Source organism: Arvicola amphibius, chromosome 3 (genome assembly GCF_903992535.2).
Source record: "Arvicola amphibius chromosome 3, mArvAmp1.2, whole genome shotgun sequence".
NCBI lineage: Eukaryota > Metazoa > Chordata > Mammalia > Rodentia > Cricetidae > Arvicola > Arvicola amphibius.
This window is the reverse complement of record NC_052049.1, coordinates 84,145,192-84,165,553: the sequence shown is the minus strand read 5'-3', so window position 1 is coordinate 84,165,553 and position 20,362 is coordinate 84,145,192. Positions and strand designations below refer to the sequence as shown.

The 20,362-nt window shown below is 48.2% G+C and overlaps 1 protein-coding gene across 1 annotated transcript in view; it reads left to right on the top strand.

The window, feature by feature from the left end:
* Positions 1 to 4,105: 4,105 nt before the first annotated feature.
* Panx1 (pannexin 1) overlaps positions 4,106 to 20,362 on the top strand; it is a 51,601-nt gene continuing 35,344 nt past the window's right edge. The window contains exon 1 of the mRNA XM_038322423.1: positions 4,106 to 4,731. Within this exon, the coding sequence (XP_038178351.1) occupies positions 4,551 to 4,731 (181 nt within the window). The 5' untranslated portion in view covers positions 4,106 to 4,550. The remainder of the gene's footprint in view (positions 4,732 to 20,362) is intronic.

The following is a 20,362-nucleotide window of genomic DNA, read 5'->3' as shown; positions in this document are numbered from 1 at the left end:
ATGAGAGGAGCCAGGCATGGTGGCGCGTGCCTGTAGCGGCCGTGCTGGGGAGGCAGACAGGAGGACCCTGGCGCTCCTTGGGCAGCTAGTCTTGCTGACCCGATGAGTCCAGTGTCAGTGAGGGAACATGTCTTAAAGCAGTAGGACGCGGAATGAGAGAAGAACATCTCTGACTAGACTCTGCTTTCCACACACAGACACCATTTAAATGAAAATCTAAAGTCTATTTTGAAAAAAGAGGAACCCCATGCTGCCTACACTTCCACGTGACTTGTTAAAGCTCTGAGGTTGCTATGCTAAGGGTGTGCAATTGAGGAGAGGTTTTAAATAATGGCACCTGCACTCAGATGGTCTCATGAAATCCAGGCTGCCCAGAACGTCCTGTGTGGACACGGGTGACCTTGAACTCTGGTCCTCCTGCCCCTCAAGTGACAGGACTGCAGGTTTGTGTCACTATACTCCTCTGGTATCCCACTTGATTCTAAGACAATCTCTGAGGGGAACCTATAGGACCATCCTTATTTGGAAGACAAGTTGAGGATCTCTGGTAAAACATCCTGGCCACACAGTAAGAGACAAACCAAGCACCAGGCTCATTGCTTTTATCTTCTGGTTTCCGACCAGGAATGTTGGCCTAGGCCAGATATTTTTTCATCTGACTTTTTGAAGTAAGAAAAATGACTCCTTCAACTATCGTGCCCTTGTGTACCACTTGTCTCTTCCTTCAGCTGGAGGTTTCTTTACTTCTCGTGAACACACTGAAAGCTTCTTCCCTGCAGCCCCCATTCCAACCTATTCAGCACAGTTCAGAAGGGTGAGCATTTTTTAAAAATTGATTTTATTGAGCTTCAGGTTTTTCTCTGTTCCCCTTCCCTCCTCTCCCCTCCTTTTCTACTACCCTCTCCCAAGGTCACCATGCTCCCAATTTACTCAGGAGATCTTGTCTTTTCCTACTTCCCATGCACATTAGATCCATGCACGTCTCTCACAGGGTTCTCTTTGTTGTCTAGGTTCTCTGGGATTGTAAATTATAGGTTGGTTTTTCTTTACTTTATGTATAAAAGCCACTTATGAGTGAGTACATATGATAATTGTCTTTCTGGGTCTGGGTTACCTCACTCAATATGATGTTTTCTAGATCCATCCATTTGCCTGCAAATTTCAAGATGCCATTATTTTTTTCTGCTGTGTAGTACTCCATTGTGTAAATGTACCACATTTTTCTTATCCATTCTTTGGTCAAGGGGCATTTAGGTTGTTTCTAGGTTCTGGCTATGACAAACAAAGCTGCTATGAACATAGTTGAGCACATATCCTTGTGGCACGATTGAGCATCCTTTGGATATATACCCAAAAGTGGTATTGCTGCGTCTTGAGGAAGGTTGTTTCCTAATTTTCTGAGAAATCGCCACACTGTATCAGCTTGTGCTCCCATCAGCAATGCAGAAGTGTTCCCTTTACTCCACAACCTCTCCAGCATAAGTTGTCATCAGTGTTTTTGATCTTGGCCATTCTTACAGGTGTAAGATGGAATCTCAGAGTTGTTTTGATTTGCATTTCTCTGATGACTAAGGATGTCGAGCATTTCCTTAAGTGTCTTTCAGCTATTTTTGATTCCTCTGTTGAGAGTTCTCTGTTTAGGTCTGTACTCCATTTTTTTTATTGGATTATTTGTTCGGTGACAAATTTCTTAAGTTCTTTGTATATTTTGGAGATCAGTCCTTTGTCTGATGTGGGGTTGGTGAAGATCTTTTCCCATTCTGTAGGCCGCTGTTTTGTCTTGTTGACCATGTCCTTTGTTTTACAGAAGCTTCTCAGTTTCAGGAGGTCCCATTTATTAATTCTTTCAGTGTCTGTGCTACTGGGGTTATATTTAGGAAGTGGTCTCCTGTGACAATGTGTTCAAGTGTACTTCCCACTTTCTCTTCTGTGAGGTTCAGTGTGGCTGGCTTTATGTTGAGGGCTTTGAGCCATTTGGACTTGAGTTTTGTGCGTGGTGATAGATATGGGTCTATTTTCATTCTTCTACATGTTGATATCCAGTTATGCCAGTACCATTTCTTAAATATGTTTTCTTTTTTCCATTTTATTTATTTTGCTTCTTTGTCAAAAATCATGGTGTGTGGATTAATATCTGGGTCTTCAGTTTGGTTCCATTGGTCCTCCTGTCTGTTCTTATGCCAGGCTGTTTTCAGTATTGTAGCTCTGTAGTAGAGTTTGAAGTGAGGGATTGTGATACCCCCAGAAGTTCTTTTATTGTACAGGTTTGTTTTGGCTATCCTGGGTGTTTTGCTTTTCCATATGAAGTTGAGTACCATTCTTTCGAGGTCTGTGAAGAATTTTGCTGGGATTTTGCTGGGTGTGTTTAAGGTAGAACTATCTATTTACTTCCCTCCAAACACTACCTACTGCCTACTGAAAAAAGTTCAGACTATGTGCTGGTCTTTTCACCTTTGACCCCATACCAGTGTCACATTCACTTCTCCCCAGTTCCCAGCAGCTTCTCTTGTCTCTGTTTTAAGTTCATCAGTCTTTGATTGATGTCCTAACCAATGCACAAAACCTGCCAGCAAGAAAGGCTGTTTATAAAATTACCAACACTCAATCTAGAAACTCCGAAGTTCATGTGTGATTACAGAGCAGGTATCCAAGCCACCAGCATCACCTGCTCAGGGCGAACTGGGTGCCAGAGAGTTGGGAGGGAAGCACCAAGAGTATTTCCAACTAGGGGGCAGGCTATGAGATGGTCCCCAAGGGGGTCATTTCCCCTCTTGGATGAGTTGACCCTGACAGGAAGAAGGACATTTATGACTTATTGGTTCCTTGAAAACACTCATTCCAGCTCTGCCTGCCCCAGACTCACCTTCCCACGCCCCGCTAGCCTCGCCCATCACTGTCCCATACCACACACCTTGGGAGGAATGGACAGAGGAGTGGGAACTGGGCCACTTAAAAACATTCTAGTTGACAGTCATTTGGTTTTTGACTGTTTGGATGAAATTAATTAAAGCATGTCACTTTTATTTCTCCACACTTGACAACTATTTGGAGACTGGCTCGGAGGGCATCTTCCTGTAAGCCGTTAGTTGGCGGGGGTAAATTGGGGCGCTGTTACTGGTTGTGCAGGTGGGGAGCTGTCAGATCTGCCAAAGAGAAGTACAAAAGTTCAGACTTAGTTGGGGCAGTTGTCAAGAGAAATGGGAAAGCTAAAATTGGAGCACCAGGCTTCTATCTTGGGGCAAGCACCAACAGCAATGGCCTGGGAAATGTGGAAGTCAGCAGCAGCTGAGGTCGAAGTAAAGAGTGAAGTCTTTGAGGGCTTCAGGACTAGTCTGGTGGAGAGGTGCGTGTGGGCCTTGGATTTACCCCTGGGGTCCTGCTGATGTACACACCCAGAGAAGCTGTCCAGGCCTGGCCCTTCACCTTTCAAGGCAGCTAATGGTTGGAGCATTTCCTGACTGTCTCATTATCTCCATCGAGAAGCAGCTCTCTGTAGCTACTCAACACCACACACCCACAGTGTTACTCCTCTGTGGCCTTGGCAACTGCTTTGAACCAGAAGGTAGAGGAGTGAGCAGAGAGGGCTGGGAATGCGACCAGTCACACACTGTGGGCCCTATTCGCTATCTCCCCCCTTACAGAACTCTGGAAAGGTCCAAGACCCTTTCTGCAACATACTTTCGCTCAACATCGCCTGATTATTAAAGGCTGTTCCTTGAAGCTCTTTCAGAAGCGGGATTGCACCTTGGGGCGTGGTGCTGTGGTAGAGCGCTGGTCTGGGCAATGCAGTAGGCTTGGGTTCATCTTCAGCATCACACGCCCACACTAGGCATAGAAATGGGCTAGCTCGTACTCGGGGAAGGGGCTGCCAACAGAATGGACTGTAAAAAAAAAAAAAAAAAAGAAAAGGGGAAAAAACCACATTTTAAAAAATTTTTATGTGTTAGAGTTGGGAGCACAGGGATGGGAGGGGCGTATCTGTCCTCGGGGCAACAGGGTGGGGCGATCCTTCGCCAGTCCGAACTCCAGGGTCCTGGGGCGGCCGCGCCCACCCCGCCCGCGTAAGCGCGCTTCCGGAAACTGCTCGCCTGGGAACCCGGTTTCCCCGCGCAGGTTCCGGAAGAGCTCGGCGAGCCGGGCGTGCAGTACAGCCGCGGGCTGCTGTGGCCGCTGAGGCCAAGTGCTTTGTTCCCGGCTCCTTGTTGCCCCTGCGCGCGCAGAGAGACCGAAGTCCTGGTGTCGCGCGCGCCGGGTGCCGCGAGAGCTGAGCACCCGGTGCGATCGCTGCAGCCGCAGCTCGGGAGCTCGTGCGCCCTGCGTAGCTTGGGGCGGTCCCACGCAGCTGCGGCTCCCGTGCGGTCCCTACGAGGCGGTCGCCCCGAGACTGCCTAGGCGGTGCGATGCTGGGCCCGCCCGGGAGCCCGGGAAGGGAAAGCGGAAGCCGCGAGCCGGGTCGGTGACCGCGAGGACTCGGTGCCTCTCCACGGCTGCCGGCAGCACCCGCGCCTGTTCTCGGCTGTCAGTCCCGCGGCACCCGGCGCGCCGTAACCATGGCCATCGCTCACCTGGCCACGGAGTACGTGTTCTCGGACTTCTTGTTGAAGGAGCCCACTGAGCCCAAATTCAAGGGGCTGCGACTGGAGCTAGCGGTGGATAAAATGGTCACATGCATCGCCGTGGGTCTGCCTCTGCTGCTCATCTCGCTGGCCTTCGCTCAGGAGATCTCCATCGGTGAGTCCGGGGGCGCAGGGGCAGCCTGGGCTAGGCTGGCATTGTCTGGGGTTGGCAGGGCCCGCCAAGGGGAGATCTCATTGCACACAGCCGGCATTTCCGCACGCCCCTCACGCCCCTCCTAATATAGCCACTCTGCTCATACCGGATTTAAGACTGAAGACTTATTTTGCCTATGTGCAATCTGGGTATCTCTGTTGACCCTGCTAGCATCCTCCCTGCAGTTCCTTTGTCTCCCGCCCATGATTGTGGCTTGGAGTTCATATCCAGCTTGTTGCCGCTAGACTGCCAAGAGTGTCTTTTCCTACTCCTCTCCCCAGAAATTGTGCAGTCACCTAAAATTTCACACCAAAGAAGTTCCCAAGTGGCTCCAGGTCCGTCTACAGTGTTTCACTGTGCTTTTCAGTCATCCTTGGGGTCTGTCTTAGGGTGGTGTGTGATGGGGAGTAATGCCGTTGGAGGTGGAAGAGGTCCTCCACCTAGGCCTTGCTGTGAATGAAAGTTGAAGAAATGACTTAATCTTCATATAAACTATCATTTCATCTTAATAGTTATGCAAAATCCAAAGTCTAGTGTTTCGGGCAGGATCATGAGCCAGAGTGGGGTGGTCTTACCAGTTACCCTGACATTCAGTGTGTGAATTGCAGGTAAACAGTGTGTGTGTGTGTGTGTGTGTGTGTGTGTGTGTTTGTGTGTGTGTTGGGGTGGGCAACGGCACTTGCAGGTGGGTCAGGACCGTGTAGAGTGTCTGTGCCAGGTTGGGTGGAGTGTGGAGTGGCCCAAATGAGATGCTTCTCAGGGGGCTGTGCCAGCCGGGAGCCGGGAGCTCGCTGGGGGAGGGGAGCTCTAGGAGCTAAGGGTAATGCGGGCCAGGGTCAGGTTACTAGAAGAGGCACCTGCTCACTCACCTGGGATTGGGGGCCGTTGATTGGCAGACCGGTGGACAACAGCACTCAGTGATAGTGAGAGTGCATTAGTTCTGGATGTAGGAAGGGAGTGTGGATCTGGACATGTGACTGCCCTGAGCTATGGCATCAGTTGAGGTCTTCTGCATGGATGGGGGCCGAGTGGAGGAAGGAAAGGGGGGCCCTTCTGAGAGACGAGGGAGCATTAGGAAACAGCTGGGTACCTAGATTTTAACGGGCTGTGGAGAGGAGAGAGCGAGGCCATCTGTACACCTGAGTGAGCTGAGGTGCTGGTGGAAGCTGGAGTCGAGGCAGGGCTTGGGCGGGAAAGGGCATGGCTGGTGTATCCGTGACACTGTGGCGGAAAGTCGCTGAAGCAAGGGCGCAGAGTGAGCTGTGGGTTTTCCTGGTTCTCGGGCAGGGATGATCCCGCCGAAAGGGAAACCACAGAGTCGCTTGGAGGCTGACGATAGTCTCTGTGGCTTCCCGCTGTGGACTGGACCAAATGCTAGGCATCAGAATCCTGGGGAATAAATGTCCCTATGATGAAGATGCAAGTCCTGGACATCTGGTGTGGGCAGAGGCCAACAGGGAGGGGCTGGTCACTCTCTGTGAAGTCCCCCTTCTAGAAGGACTCTTGAGGCACCTGGAGCTGGGGTCTGTTATGCAGGTCCAGATGGATGTACTGTGTGAGAGGCATCTTGGGGGACATGGGGGTGGGTCCAGCCAGCACCACTCTGCTTGGGCTATGTATGCGCTCCACTGTGCCCTGTGAGGGATAGGAAAAGATTCAAGGCATGACCCTCTCTACCAGCAGGAGTTTACCATCCCAGTAGACACTAGTCTGCTACCAGGTGACATTCCTCCACCGGTGTGATTTCAGGATAAGGCAGAGGGAACTCCCGAGCACCAGGCTGGCTGGCTCTTAGGTGAACACTCAGGCAGATGGTCATGTCTTCTGAAGGCTCAAGCCTTTCGAGGGGAAGACAGGTGTGTAATGAACCCAACAGAAAGTCATAGGAGATCAGTATTCACAATCAAGGATTAATCTTGTGCAGTTTAACTGTGTGCCATCCAAGGAAAAACACCCTCCCCCAAGAAAAGGATGAGAATGAAGATTGTAATAATTGTAATAACCCCAGTATGCTGGCTAGTTTTATGAAAACTTGACACAAGCTAGAGTCATGGAAGAGGAAAACGTCCGCACCGATTGATAATTGATGTGGGAGGGCCCAGGTCCCTGGACAGAGTGCTACCACTGGGTGTGTGGTCCTGAGATATATAAAAAAAGAGGCTGAGCAAGCCACGGGGAGTAAGCCAGGAAGCAGCACTTCTCCATGGCCTCCAGGTTCCTGCCCTGATTTCCTGTCCTGACTTCCCCCAGTGATGGAGGCTGACATCAGAACTGTAAACTGAAATAACCCCATTATCCCCAAGTTGCTGTTGGTCACAGTGTTCATCACAGCAATAGAAACCTTAAACACGACAACCAAGGTTGGTGGAGCCGTTTAAATGAAGCAGACAGTTCGCCCACCACACTGTTGGGGAGGGCAGCCCCGGGAGTGTGGGGCAGGACTTGCGGCTCCAAGCACGGCTGAGTGACCCTCTCCTGGCCCTTACCCCTCCCACTTTCTTGTCTGGAATACTTCTATCACATAGCCTGTCTATGTGTCTGTCACATAGCCAGTACTTAGTCTTTTATTGATCCATTCCTGAGGACTGTAGAGTGTGTCTTGATTGAGGTAGCTTTGGTGGCTTTTGCACATACCTGGGGCTGAGAGTGCTCACTGATCCTAACTGACTTTACAGTGAGGACAATTACACACACACCCTCTGGAAGGAGCTGCTCAGAAATGCTCTTAACTTCCAAGTCCTGGATCACATTTTGAAGATTGTAGTTTCCTGGAATGTAAGAACTCAGAGCTCAGTTGGGCAGCTGCTATGGTTGCTTCTAAGACTTCACTCCGTGGAAGACAGTTGGAATGGGATTGTGAACTGGGGGTGGAGAAGGGAGAGTTGGCGCCAAGTGCCCTATGGGTGCTCACCCTGCTCCTTTCTTACCTCGCTTCAGTCTTCTGTGCAGTGTGTGCTGGATGGTCTCAGAGAAGGCCTTGAGGTTGCTGGCCGCTCTGCCTATCTGCTCTGATTTTCAGCCTGCTGAGATGGCAGCAAGTAGCTGTCACAGCTGTGGAGATGCCTGCTGCCAGGCCTCCCCTACTGGTAGGGGTTTATGAGGCAAGATAATCCTGTCCCTTAGCTGTCCCGTCAGCTGCAAAGAGCTGCTGTGTGTGTGAGCGTGGAGTGATCCTTAGCTTCCCAATAACAGCACATCCTCAGCTCGCATATCCTCAGCTCGCATATCCTCAGCTTGCGCATCCTCGGCTCGCACGTCCTCCGCTTGCACATCCTCAGCTGGTACATCCTCAGCTCTCACATCCTGGGCTCTCACATCCTGGGCTCTCACATCCTGGGCTCTCACATCCTGGGTTCGTACATCCTCAGCTCACACTCAGCATCAAAGCACCGGGAAGAGGGTGTGGAGGTCAGCAAGGCCCTCTGGCACAGGTCTCTGACCTTGTCTGTGTTTCTAGAGGACAAGTGGGAAATTCATAGACCCTCTTCTCCCTTTGCAACCACGTGTGTGCATCATACTTGTTAGGCAGGCCCATGTCACAGTAACCTATTTCCTCTACTTAGTACATTTAGGGTACTTTTTATATTATAACACAAGTGTTACCTTGATGGGCTTTTTATTATTGTTGTTCTGTGTGCTTACATGTATTTAATGTGTCAGTGTGTATGTGTGGGCACATACATGCCACACTATGTGCATGAGTGTTGCTAAGAGGACAGCTTGCAAAAGGGGTTTCTCTCCTTCCTTCATGTGGGGCCTGGGGCTCAAACTCAAGGCATCAGGCTTAGAGAGCCTTTACCTGCTGAACCGTTTCACCCCACGCTGGCTTCTTAATGGCGGAATGAACCCCATAGCATAATGTAGTCCAACTGTACATCAGCTGAACAGTCCAGCCACTAAGATTCACCTCTGACACATCTGCTTGTAATAATCTTGGCAAATGCTTCCCTTTTCCCGTCACTGAGCAAAAGATGAGAACAATATCAGTTTCCAGAAAGATGAACTCAACTCCCAGAATGACTTTGCGTTCCTAAGTTCGTATTTCAGCCAAGTATAAGAACGCATGCCTTGGGACCTGTCCAGGCTTGACTCCTGCAAAGTACTACCAAGGTACTCTGACCTCCGTATGTGTACAGAAGCACACACCCCCTCTGACATACACACACACTCACACACGCATGCACACACACTCACAGATAAAGAAATGATTGTACAAATCATTAAAAAAAGAAACCAATTTAATTTTTTTCAACTCCATTATTACTAGAATGCTATCCATTTCATTTTTTTTTTCCTGACCATCTTCAGTGATTTTATTTCACATTTACCACTCGGTCTGTTTTGTTCTTTCAAAACGATATCAAACTTTTATTGATATCTTCCCACTCTCACTTGCTGGGAAGCCTAGGAGTGCTGGCTAGCTTTATGCTAACTTGATACAAGCTAGAGTCATTGGAGTGGAGGGAGCCTCAACTGAGAAAGTGCTTCCATAAAAATCAGGCTGTGGACAAGCTTGTAGGGCAATTTTTTAGTTAATGATTGAGGTGGGAAAGCCCAGCCCACTGTGGATGGTGCCATCCCTGAGCTGGTAGTCCTGGGTGCTCTGAGAAAGCAAGCTTAGCAAGCCAGCAAGCACACCCCTCTGTGGCCTGTGCATCAGCTCCTGCCTCCAGGATCCTTCCCGGCTTGAATTCCCGCCCAGACTCCCTTCAGTGATGAACAGTGATGATGGAGAGTTAGCCACATAGACCCCTTCCTCCTCAAGTTGCTCTGGTCATGGTGTCTCATCACAGCAGTAATAACCGTGACTAAGACCCTAGGCCACTGATGGGCAGTGATTTTCCTATAGTTATCTTTGAGCAGGTGAATCTGTTTTAGGGTTTTTTTTCCGCTATTTTGGGGGTTTATTCCTATATAGTACCAGACTGTTCTCTTACTGGGCTTATGCTGGTTTGTCAATTCAATGCATTTCACATCAGAATCAGAGGATCTGGGGAGCATGAATGGGGAAACCGAAGCTAGGTGGTTGCTGTTATTCTGCACAGCATGCGAAGCGTCTGAAAGGCAATGGGTCACAGGAAGAGGTCATCGTGGGTCATTAAAGTGGCCTGTTCACTGGTTTTCTTTGTTATTTTCCTCCGGTGCTGGGGATTGAACCCAAGGCCCCATGCATGCTAGGCAAGCCCTTACCACTGATCTGTATAGCCCTTACCCCTTTGCTCTACATGTTTCGGTCAGAGCTGTTGGTGACTACTACCGGCTGCTGTGATTGCGTTTTTAGCAGTCTGTCTTAGTTCTGTCTTAGTTCAGGTTTCTTTCTTTTCTTTTCTTTCTTATTTATTTGTTTGGTTTTTCTGAGACTGGGTTTCTCTGTAGCTTTGGAGCCTGTCCTGGAACTAGCTATTGTAGACCAGGCTGGCCTCAAACTCACAGAGATCCGCCTGCCTCTGCCTCCCGAGTGCTGGGATTAAAGGCGTGCACCACCTTCAGGTTTCTGTTGCTGTGAGAAGCATGACCATGAGCAACTTGGGGATGGAAGGTTTATTTTGCCTATACTTCCATATCAGTCTGTCATCAGAGGAAATCAAGACAGGAACCTGGAGGTAGAAGCTGAAGCAGAGGCCATGGAGGAGTGCGGCTTGCTGGCTTGCGCTCAGGGCTTCCTTAGCTCTGCTTTTGTAGGTCATAGCCCTTGCATGCTGTTTGTTTGCAGTGCAGAACTGGAGTCTCTGAAGGTCAGGATCATAGACCTCCGGGAGACTAGCAGGCTTATTCCCCAGAATCTGCTAAAGGCAGATGTGAAAGCCACTTCTCCAAATGCCCTTATCTTTGACCTTATCAAATGCCCTTATCTTGGACAGGTCAACAGGTTTATTACTGTACATCCCTTAGTTGTGCTGGTCAGAGGTGGAGGCTGCTGTCACAGTTCAGACATGACGCTTACTTCCTCATGTCCCTCCTGGTTCTCAGGATGTCCTTTGAGTCTCTCACTTGTGTGGGTGGGTGACCTGGCTGACTGATTCCCTCACAGTTTGCTCTGTTACTGCGAGAGGGGGGCTTCTTGAGTGTCTTCTTCTCCCCATCTCTGCTGAGCTCTTCCGATCTCAAAAGAGCGTTCAGAGGAAGCTATTTCCTGCCCTTGTCTCGTGGCTTTCCCTCTTGGGCTGGAGCTGGTTGGCCCTGTTACTGCTTCTGCTGATCCCCTCACTGACACCTAGAACCCATCTTCCCATGCTTTCCTCATGGTTGGACCTTTCTGGGCTGTGGGTACCAGATTGGGACCACGGAGGTGCCCTGGACTGAGTGACATTGGGCATCCGGTCCCCAGTGCGCAGTAGCTATTCCCTGGACTGAGTGACAGCGGCTGCTGGTCCCCAGTGTGCAGTAGCTATTCTAGGACTGTTCTGACTATTGAGGCTCCCAGCCTCAAGGACCAACCACCATGTTCTCAGCATCTCAGATTTGATTTGGTCATCATTACAATTTTAAATTCTGACATATATTCACCTCCTAGAGGCTCGGTTCTCCTAGAGAACCCTGACTAAAACAGTTCTTTCAAGAAAAGTACAATTTCTGTGATAGCAGATGGTGAAGATTCTGGTCGAAAGAGTGTGTAGTTAGTGTACAGCCTGGAGCTGAGCCAGTGGCAGGCAGTTGCAGTGCTGTGTGGCTGCCCCATGTGCCCTGCTGTCAGCCCCAGCAGGCAGGTCCCACTAACTGCTGTGGCAGTCCTAGGGAAACTTCCCAGCTGTGGTGCGCCTTGTCCTGGGAGATGGTGACAGATTTGTTCCCTCAGGGTACAGGGCTGAACCCCTTGTGAGGGACAGAAGCTTCTTTCCTGGCCTATGTGGTGTGAATAAGAATAGCTTCCTGTCCATGTGGTGGAACTGTTTGGGAAGGATTGTAGCTCCCAGGGCAGGTGTCCACTGCTTATAGCTCTCAGGGCAGGTGTCCACTGCATGTAGCTCCCAGGGCAGGTGTCCACTGCACACAGCTCCCAGGGCAGGTGTTCACTGCTCGTAACTCCCAGGGCAGGGCCTCGTAACTTTTGTGGGTCCCACTTGCCTCCCTGATTTTCTTCTAGAGGAAGGGTTTCAATCCAGAGGAAATAGCTCCACCTCAGTTAACCGCAATTTGCCAAACATGGTGTGTCTGTATGTGTTAGGGTGTATTTGTTAAAGATCCAGACATAATGGGAAAAGCTAAACCCTTACCCTTTTCGTGTGTGTTCATACACTAATCCCAGTCTCTTGGCCAGAGGTAACTTCTCGTATGGGGTAAAATATGTTACACTTCTTTTTGTTGGAAAAATATCACTGTGGTAGCATTTTAACAATATTATAAAATTTGCCAGGCGGTGGTGGTACACGCCTTTAATCTCAGCACTTGGGAGGCAGAGGTAGGCGGATCTCTGTGAATTCGAGGCCAGCCTGGTCTACAAGAGCTAGTTCCAGGACAGGCTCCAAATCTACAGAAAAACCCTGTCTCAGAAAACAAAACAAAAACCAATATTATATTATAAAATTTAAACAGACCAGAGAGACAGCTCAGTGGGTAAAGAAGCTGCTAACCTAAAGCCTGAATTCAGTCCCCTTGACCTTCGTGGTGGAAGGGAGAACTAAGCCCCTCGAGTTGCCTTCGGCCTCCTTCGGCCTCCACATGCACACAGCAGCACATGCAAAATAAATCAATGTAAAACTGTTACAGATTTAAACAATGTGCATGTATACTGTGCTGCAGGTTGTTCATTTATCTTTAATGTGCCTTGGAGATGTTTTCATACTCATACTACGTGTGTGTGTGTATGTGTCTGTGTGTGTGACTGGGGAGAGAGAGGAGAGAGAGAGAGAGAGAGAGAGAGAGAGAGAGAGAGAGAGAGAGAGACTGTATGTGTGCATGTATGTACGTGTGGGCACACATGCGAGCCTCCTTCACCTGGTGAGGCTATTGCTCTTCCTAGGCTCTAGTCTGCTGGGCCTGGAAGCCAGGCAACTTTACTGTCTGACTCCCAGTTTTGTGTAGTGAGGGGAGGTGAGCAGGCCTGCTTTTCGTCCCGCCCAGCTCCCGCACAGCTAGCTTAACCCCGGAAATAACAACACACAAATAGTATTCATTTAAACACTGCCTGGCCCATTATCTCTAGCCTCTTACTGGCTAACTTTCACATCCTGATTAACCCATTTCTAATAATCTGTGTAAGGTGGTGGCTTACCGGAAAAGATTCAGCACGTCTGACCTGGCTGCTAGCTCCATGGCGTCTGAGTCACTGCCTTCTCTCTCCCACAGTTCTGTCTGCTCTGCCTATCTAAATTTGGCCCATTAACTAACCAATGAAACAACAGATAGACAGATGACATTCCCACATCCGTTTTGCCCTGTCCAGTCCAGGTCCTCAGGTTTGGGCAGTGAGTGCCTTTAGCACCAGGCCACCTCATTCTATTTAAGAGGAGAGGACTTTTTAGTGGGGACTGTTCCTCGCTTTACTTAGCTGTTGTGTCGTGATGCATCCTTCATGCGTGCCTTGTGCAGGCGTGGCTCTGGAGTTCTCAGAGTCTCTGGTCTCGTGCACACTTTACTGTCAGGACTCTAAAGAAGCTTTTGTTATGACTTACAGCTTTTGCCACTTTACAAGAAATTAAATCTTTGAAATTTATAAAGTATTTTTCTTAAATAATGCCAACACCTTTGCCTGTTAGTGTATGCGATATTATACACTTTTATATAAAAAAAAAAAACCAGCTTCAAAAGCTTGAATGGCACTGGTTTCCATATGTGTAAGCCCCTCACAGAAGACCAGATGCTTCTGTCTGCTGTCGCTCGTCCCTCTGATGCGCAATCACCATCCTCTGGGGAATCCCTTTAACTCACAAGAAATAGACTGGAAAGGCAGGCAGCGGTGTGGTGTCACTGCAGATTCTTGTCAGGGCTCCTTCTGCCGAGGGGCCCCTGGTCCCTTCCAAGGTTGCCAGGCCTCTCAGGGCAGTCGCTCTGGAACCACTCGGTTTCAAAGGGCACTTCTAGAACCCTTCAGAGTCCCATGTTCCCTGTCAGCAGGTTGATGGCTGTCTGGTTTTGTACCTTTCAGACTTAAAAGTTTACATTTTAAAGAGGGGCGCGCGCCCACACAATGTGTGGGTGTGTGTGCGCGCGTGTGCATGTGTGCGTGTCCATTGTTCATACTTGTGGACACTTTAGGGATTCAATTCTCCCTTTTCTGGGGTCTGGGATCCAGTTCAGGTTGTTTGATGTGCTTGGCTTTTACCTCTCAACTATCCTGCTGGCCCAACGCTTTCCTTCCGTTGTAGTTTGTTGTTCTTACAATTGAAGTGGCATTTCCAGGTTTGTAGTCCCTATTACACCATTACACTAAGGTGTGGCTGTCACTCTGGGCAGTGTCAGGGGACTGCCCCTTCTCACCTGGCTGGCACCATTGCTTGTTGGCCTCTGCTTGTTATTGCCTTGTAAAGTTCTTTCTTCCTTTGGAAGCCAGTCATTCCCCCACCCCTCCACTGTCTGTCTGTTGTCTGTCTCTGCTCTGCTTCCTTCTTCCCTCTCTTTCTTGTAACGGCAGTCGGAGGAATTTGGAAATAACCAAAAATAGTCCTTTTAGAATAAATCAGTTTTAATAAAAGGAGAAAGAGAGACACACTTACAAAGCCAAGGCTCCAGCGAAGCAGAGAGTCAAGCGGGGGTGGGGGGGTGTTGGGGGAAACAGGGCGTCTATCCCCAACCCGATTCTTTTTAAAGGTACCTCTCTCCCCTGGGGCAGCCACACCCCTGAACGCAGGGATTGGGCCAGCTGCCCCAACATCTCCCCCTTTTGTCTAAATAAGGCAGATTCAGAAACCAAATACAACTATATACAATGGGAATAGATCATATAAAATTACAAGAAGCAAACAATATTAGGCAAGGAACATATAACAAAAATTTTACTAAACATTCTACTTCAGGAAGTCTAAATAATGTAGAAGGTAGCTACAATTATCTAATCTTTAACCCCATCAAAGATCTGAGAAGGGACGTACGTAGTATTACTGAAGCAACCAGGAAGCACAAACGAGAAACTTCCAAAATGTGTAACAGATGACAGAGACAATTGACTACCTGGACAACCACACAAAATCTTGTTAGCAATGTTGAGGCAACCAATTTTGGCTAAGGCCTGATATAACCTGACATACCATTTTTTAATGGCAAGGAACCTTTAGTAAAACTATCCTATCCTGTCTTGGCAAGATAAGACAAATTTGTTTTATCCACTTATGGATATTTTGTATCTTAGTCAGTAGTGGAGGTATGGGCTTTTCTTTGCCCAAAGGCTAGTTCTGCCAAGAAGAAGGCAAACTCCCAGTGGAGTGTCTTTGGTGCTCAACGTTCTCTCGGGAGTAGAGCATTGTTGCCAGGAGTGATTGTGTCTCATAAGTACAAAACTCTAGGTTAGATTAAAGGCCATGTTCTACAGCTCTTCAAAGAGGTCGAAGATTATGCTATCTATACTAAATGTAATCTCTGTGTGTCTAAAAAACCTGATTATCCTAAATATAAATATGACAAACATATAATTCTCAACACTTATCTAACTGTACGACTAATAGAATAGACAACTATGTAATAAATGAAGACAATGATTTCCAAATGTAAACAGGGTCATTACATAAATAATATCCGAGGTAGAAATGTACATTGCAATATGGTAAACAATGTCATTACATAAATAATATCAGAGGTAGAGATGTACATTGTAATATGGTATACAATGTCATTACATAAATAATATCAGAGGTAGAAATGTACATTGTAATATGGTATATATCTCAATATAACAATTGTTTCAAACAGAGGTAGGATCATACTCTCATACAATGTTCAATATATCAATATACAAGAATCAGCACCCATATAGTTTTCAAAAAACAATAACTCACAAAAATCAGTTATTCCTTCAGACCACCAGTTAATCCCTCCCCTTTTTTGAAATATATATATATATATATATATATATATGTGTGTGTGTGTGCGTGTGTGCGTGTGTGTGTACGTAGTTTATACCCCTGAGTCCATATAAAGCCTTACTCAATCCCTCAACTCTATACCAGCCACCAATTAGTGTCCCTAAACCTGAGGGTAAACTTTGTTGGGAGAGGGGGCGTCGTCATCTAAGATTGCTTACAGCTGACATAGGGGTGACTTTTCTTATCAGGGGGTCCTGTGAAAGCAAACGATGGTAAAATACCCAGGGTAACATTTCATCTAGGAAGAATGTGTCTAGCCTCTGAATATTTTGAGGAGATCCGGCCAGAATGTTGGCAAAAATGTGCACTATTCAAAAGTGTTTTGTGCAATTGGTACCAAAAAACAGACCAAACATTAGCGCTACAAAACCTGACATCATAGCGCTTTCTACAATCTATGAAATGGGCGGTGGCGTGTGGTGATGCCTTGGGGCCCGGGCTCAGGATGCCCTTGGAGAAATCTCTCAGCCTAAGCAAGTAGCGCGGGCAAACAGCTCCTGGAAGGAGCAAAGCTGCAGGCCAAGCGGGCGGTCTCCTTATGGAGGCTTGGGAATAAAAAGGGTGCGTGGCCCGGCTCAATCTGGAGGCGTGGGTTTTTTTTTTTTTTTTTTTTTTTAAAAAGTGCATGGCCCGTCTCAATCCGCTGGATTAAAATTAAGCCGGGTCATCCCGCCTGCGAGTTGCGAATATAAATCTGCCGACCACCGCAGACTGTGGGGTAAGAGTGGTCCCCGGCGGCTACTGCCCCGAGGAGCCCCACCTGGAAGGCGCCAAGTGTAACGATGATTGGAGGAATTTGGAAATAACCAAAAATAGTCCTTTTAGAATAAATCAGTTTTAATAAAAGGAGAAAGACACACTTACAAAGCCAAGGCTCCAGCGAAGCAGAGAGTCAAGCGGGTGGTGGGGGTTGGGGGAAACAGGGCGTCTATCCCCAACCCGGTTCTTTTTAAAGGTACCTCTCTCCCCTGGGGCAGCCACACCCCTGAACGCAGGGATTGGGCCAGCTGCCCCAACACTTTCTGGCTTTTTTAGACATAGTTTTACATAGGCTAGGCCGGTCTTGAATTCACTATCCTCCTGCCTTTGCCTCTCGATTGCTGAAATTACAGGGGTAGGACACTATACCGGTCTGAACTGTTTATTTTGTCTTGTTTTTGAGGCATGGTTTCTCTGTGGAGAACTCAGAGATCTACCTACATCTGCCTCCCAAACGTTGTGATTAAAAGCCTTTTTTTAGAGAGAGAGAGAGAGAGAGAGAGAGAGAGAGAGAGACTGTCTCTCTTTATTTTAATATTTATTTATTATGTATACAATATTCTGTCTGTCTGTATGTCTGCAACCCAGAAGAGGGTGCCAGATCTCATTACAGATGGTTGTGAGCCACCATGTGGTTGCTGGGAATTGAACTCAGGACCTCTGGAAGAGCAGGCAAGGCAATGCTCTTAACCGCTGAGCATCTCTCCAGCCCCTGAGAGAGAGAGACTCTTTCACTTCTGACTCCTCTTTCCTGTTTACACTTAGTCAGCTGTGTGTAAACCTACTGCATGAACTTCAGCAGGAAGTTGGAAAATGGCTTTGAACATTTGCCTCTAAGTGTTAAAACGTATACTTTGCACTTGAGCTAACCCGGGGTTCCTGAGAGCTCACAGGGCTGGCAGCTCCCCTGTGGAAATCCAGAGCAGCTGCTCCTGGGCTGTGCTCTGGCTGGGAGGCTGACCTCCCTCTCTGACTGCAGCCCGCTCATTTGCAAGCCAGAAGGTAGAACCAAGACCCAAAGGCAGAAGCCTGGCACTGGCCTTGACGTGGTGGTCAGTGGAGCCTGCTGCTGGGAAGGGAGGGAGGTGAGGTGTGCACGGTGGGAGGTACTTGGTAGAACTGAGCAGGCACACGCTGACACTTCCAGGTTACCACTCAAGCTCAGGCTGCTGAGGGGGCTCCCTGGCTCTGCTGAGATGAAACTGGCAACTAAGGACTGGGACGGGCCTGTCTTCCTCCCTCCAGTGGCCTTGGAGGGAAGACAGCTCAGGAACTATTGCTCCCCATGTTCTTCCCCTACTAAGGCTTCACTCGTCTCCTGAAAACTTTGTTCCCGGCGCACACACTGGCCCGACCAAGGGAGCAGAAAGTCAATCCCCTCTTAAGAACCAAAGGAACACACTTAAGGTATTTATCCCCAACAACAAGACCCCGCGGGGTGGCTGATATATGACCGAAGTTGCCTCTCCCAAAATTAGTCTCAGTCTGTGGGGGCACTGTATTAATGTTAGTGAGGAGAGGCAATCCTGGTCCTCCCCCGCGGGAACCATGGTTATGTGGGCTCTGGGGTGTTTCTCTCTCTCCTTGCTGTTCTCACTTTTGGATATGAACCACCGGTGCTGCACACTAAGCTACCGTGCTTAGTCTCCAGAAGACTCAGGAGGAATGCAGCCCTCAGAAGGCGTGAACCCCAGGCTCTGCCTTGTGAAACCCATGTGATCTGTGTAGACTGTCCTTGGGTTTGCAAGTCTCATGACACTGCCCTCATAATGGTGACAGTGATCGCAGTTTCTTTTCATTTTGTCATGGTCAAAATCTTATTTTCAGCACAGAGTGGAGATATTCAAGGCCTTTTCCCCAGAAGGGCTTCTTTGTGTCAGGAACTATAAAGCCAGCTTTCAGACAGCGTCTTGGAGGGAGAGATGATGAAGGGGGGCTTATTTAAGCTTAATCTTGCTCAGGCTGGGGCATTTTTAAGTCCACCTTCATGGTGGTGGATTTGCTGCAGAATTAAAAAAATAAAACCAGTAAATAAATGAGAAATGAATCATGTGTACACTGAAGAAAATATGACAGCATGTGACGCAAGAAACCTGCATCCTGTTCCATGCTGCTTGACAGAAATAAAAACTTCAGCGACCGGGGGAGGGGGGAGGTACCTTACCCTGGTCTAGAACTCGATAAGTAGCCTAAGCTGATTGTCAGGTGAACCCCAGGGATCCTCCTGTCCATGCTTCCCTGGCACTGGGGGTACAAGCAAAGACTTTCATCTCTGGATTTTTCTCTATGAGTTTTGGGGGATCAAACTCAGGTCCTTGTGCTTGTAAGGTAAGCCCTCTATTGTTTGAGCTCACTGTGAGGCTAACTCTCTGATGGCCATCTCCTTTGATGCTCTCAGCAATCTGTGAAGCTTAATAAATGAAAAGAGTTAGGTTGTGTAACTCGATGGGAAGAAAAAAGCAAACCCAGTGCCTATGAATGTAGTGGGTGGGTTGGTTTGTTTGTATAAAAAAATGATGAAAAGGGATTCTGGAATCTCCCTTCAGGAAAGACCTTGCCTGTCTCCCCCTGTGTGCTGACATCCCCTTGGCCACATTTAGTGGACTTCCAGGCTGCTTTCTGTAGATGAGGTTTGTGTTCCTGACTGCCATCCTGACAACCTGTCCCTGCCCTTCCACCATCCGTTTCTTTAGCATTATTCTCAAGTCAGCTCCTTCATCTCCCTTTCACATTGCCCACTTCTAGTGCCTACTATGGGTCTGGGCCAGCTTCTCCCACTACCCTCTAAAGATGCAAAACCCAGGGCCAACTCCATTTCCCCTACGGGAAGCTTGGTGAGCCTGGGTTTGCTTTCTGAACCTCTTACGTCTCGTTTCTGTTGTGATTTTTTTTTTTTTTTTTTTTTTTTTTTTTTTTTTTTTTTTGGTTTTTCGAGACAGGGTTTCTCTGCAGCTTTTTTTAGAGCCTGTCCTGGAACTAGCTCTTGTAGACCAGGCTGGCCTCGAACTCACAGAGATCCGCCTGCCTCTGCCTCCCGAGTGCTGGGATTAAAGGCGCGCGCCACCACAGCCCGGCTTCTGTTGTGATATTTTTAATGAATCTGTTTCTTCAGGCTGTCTGTTCCTACCAGGTAGGCTCCATGCAGATGGTCACCACCTTTCTGGCTCTACACAGAGAGGCCTAGGTGCTTGGAGAACGTTTGTGTGTGCTAGCTATTAGCTACAAGTCTTGATGGCTCTGTAGTGTGTGTGTGTGTTTGTGTTTGTGTGTGTGTATGTATGTTGGATGCACACGTGTGTGGATACACATAATAAGAACAGCATACAAGGGATCACGCTGTTGCTTCCTTCTTCTCTTGAGATGGGGCAAGCCTTCTTAACTTTCTTCCTTCTTCCCTGGAGCCAGACAAGCCCTAGCGGTTTCCTTCTTCGGCCCTGACAGTCCTGGGGTTAAAGGCCCACATGTGACCTGTGTCCTGCTTTATGTGGGTGCTGGACATTGAAGCAGGTCCTTATGCTTGTTCAGCAAGCATTCTTAACCCACTGACCCATTGCCCAACCTAACTTAGTAGTTTAAATGATACTTTCTTATGAACCTGGATCTTAGCTCAGGCTTGGCTTTCTTGGGGCTTGATTCTGGCCTTCTTGTGTGTTCCTTGTATATTGACCAGCCTTGCATTCTGTGGGTCTAATTATCCAGACATGACCTAGTCTCAGGTCTGTCTTGTTTTTTCTCCTCCCCAGTAATTGGTTACTTACTCTTAGGACTCCGTGGTGTCAGGAAAGAGTATGTATAACTACACACTTAGGCTTGAATTG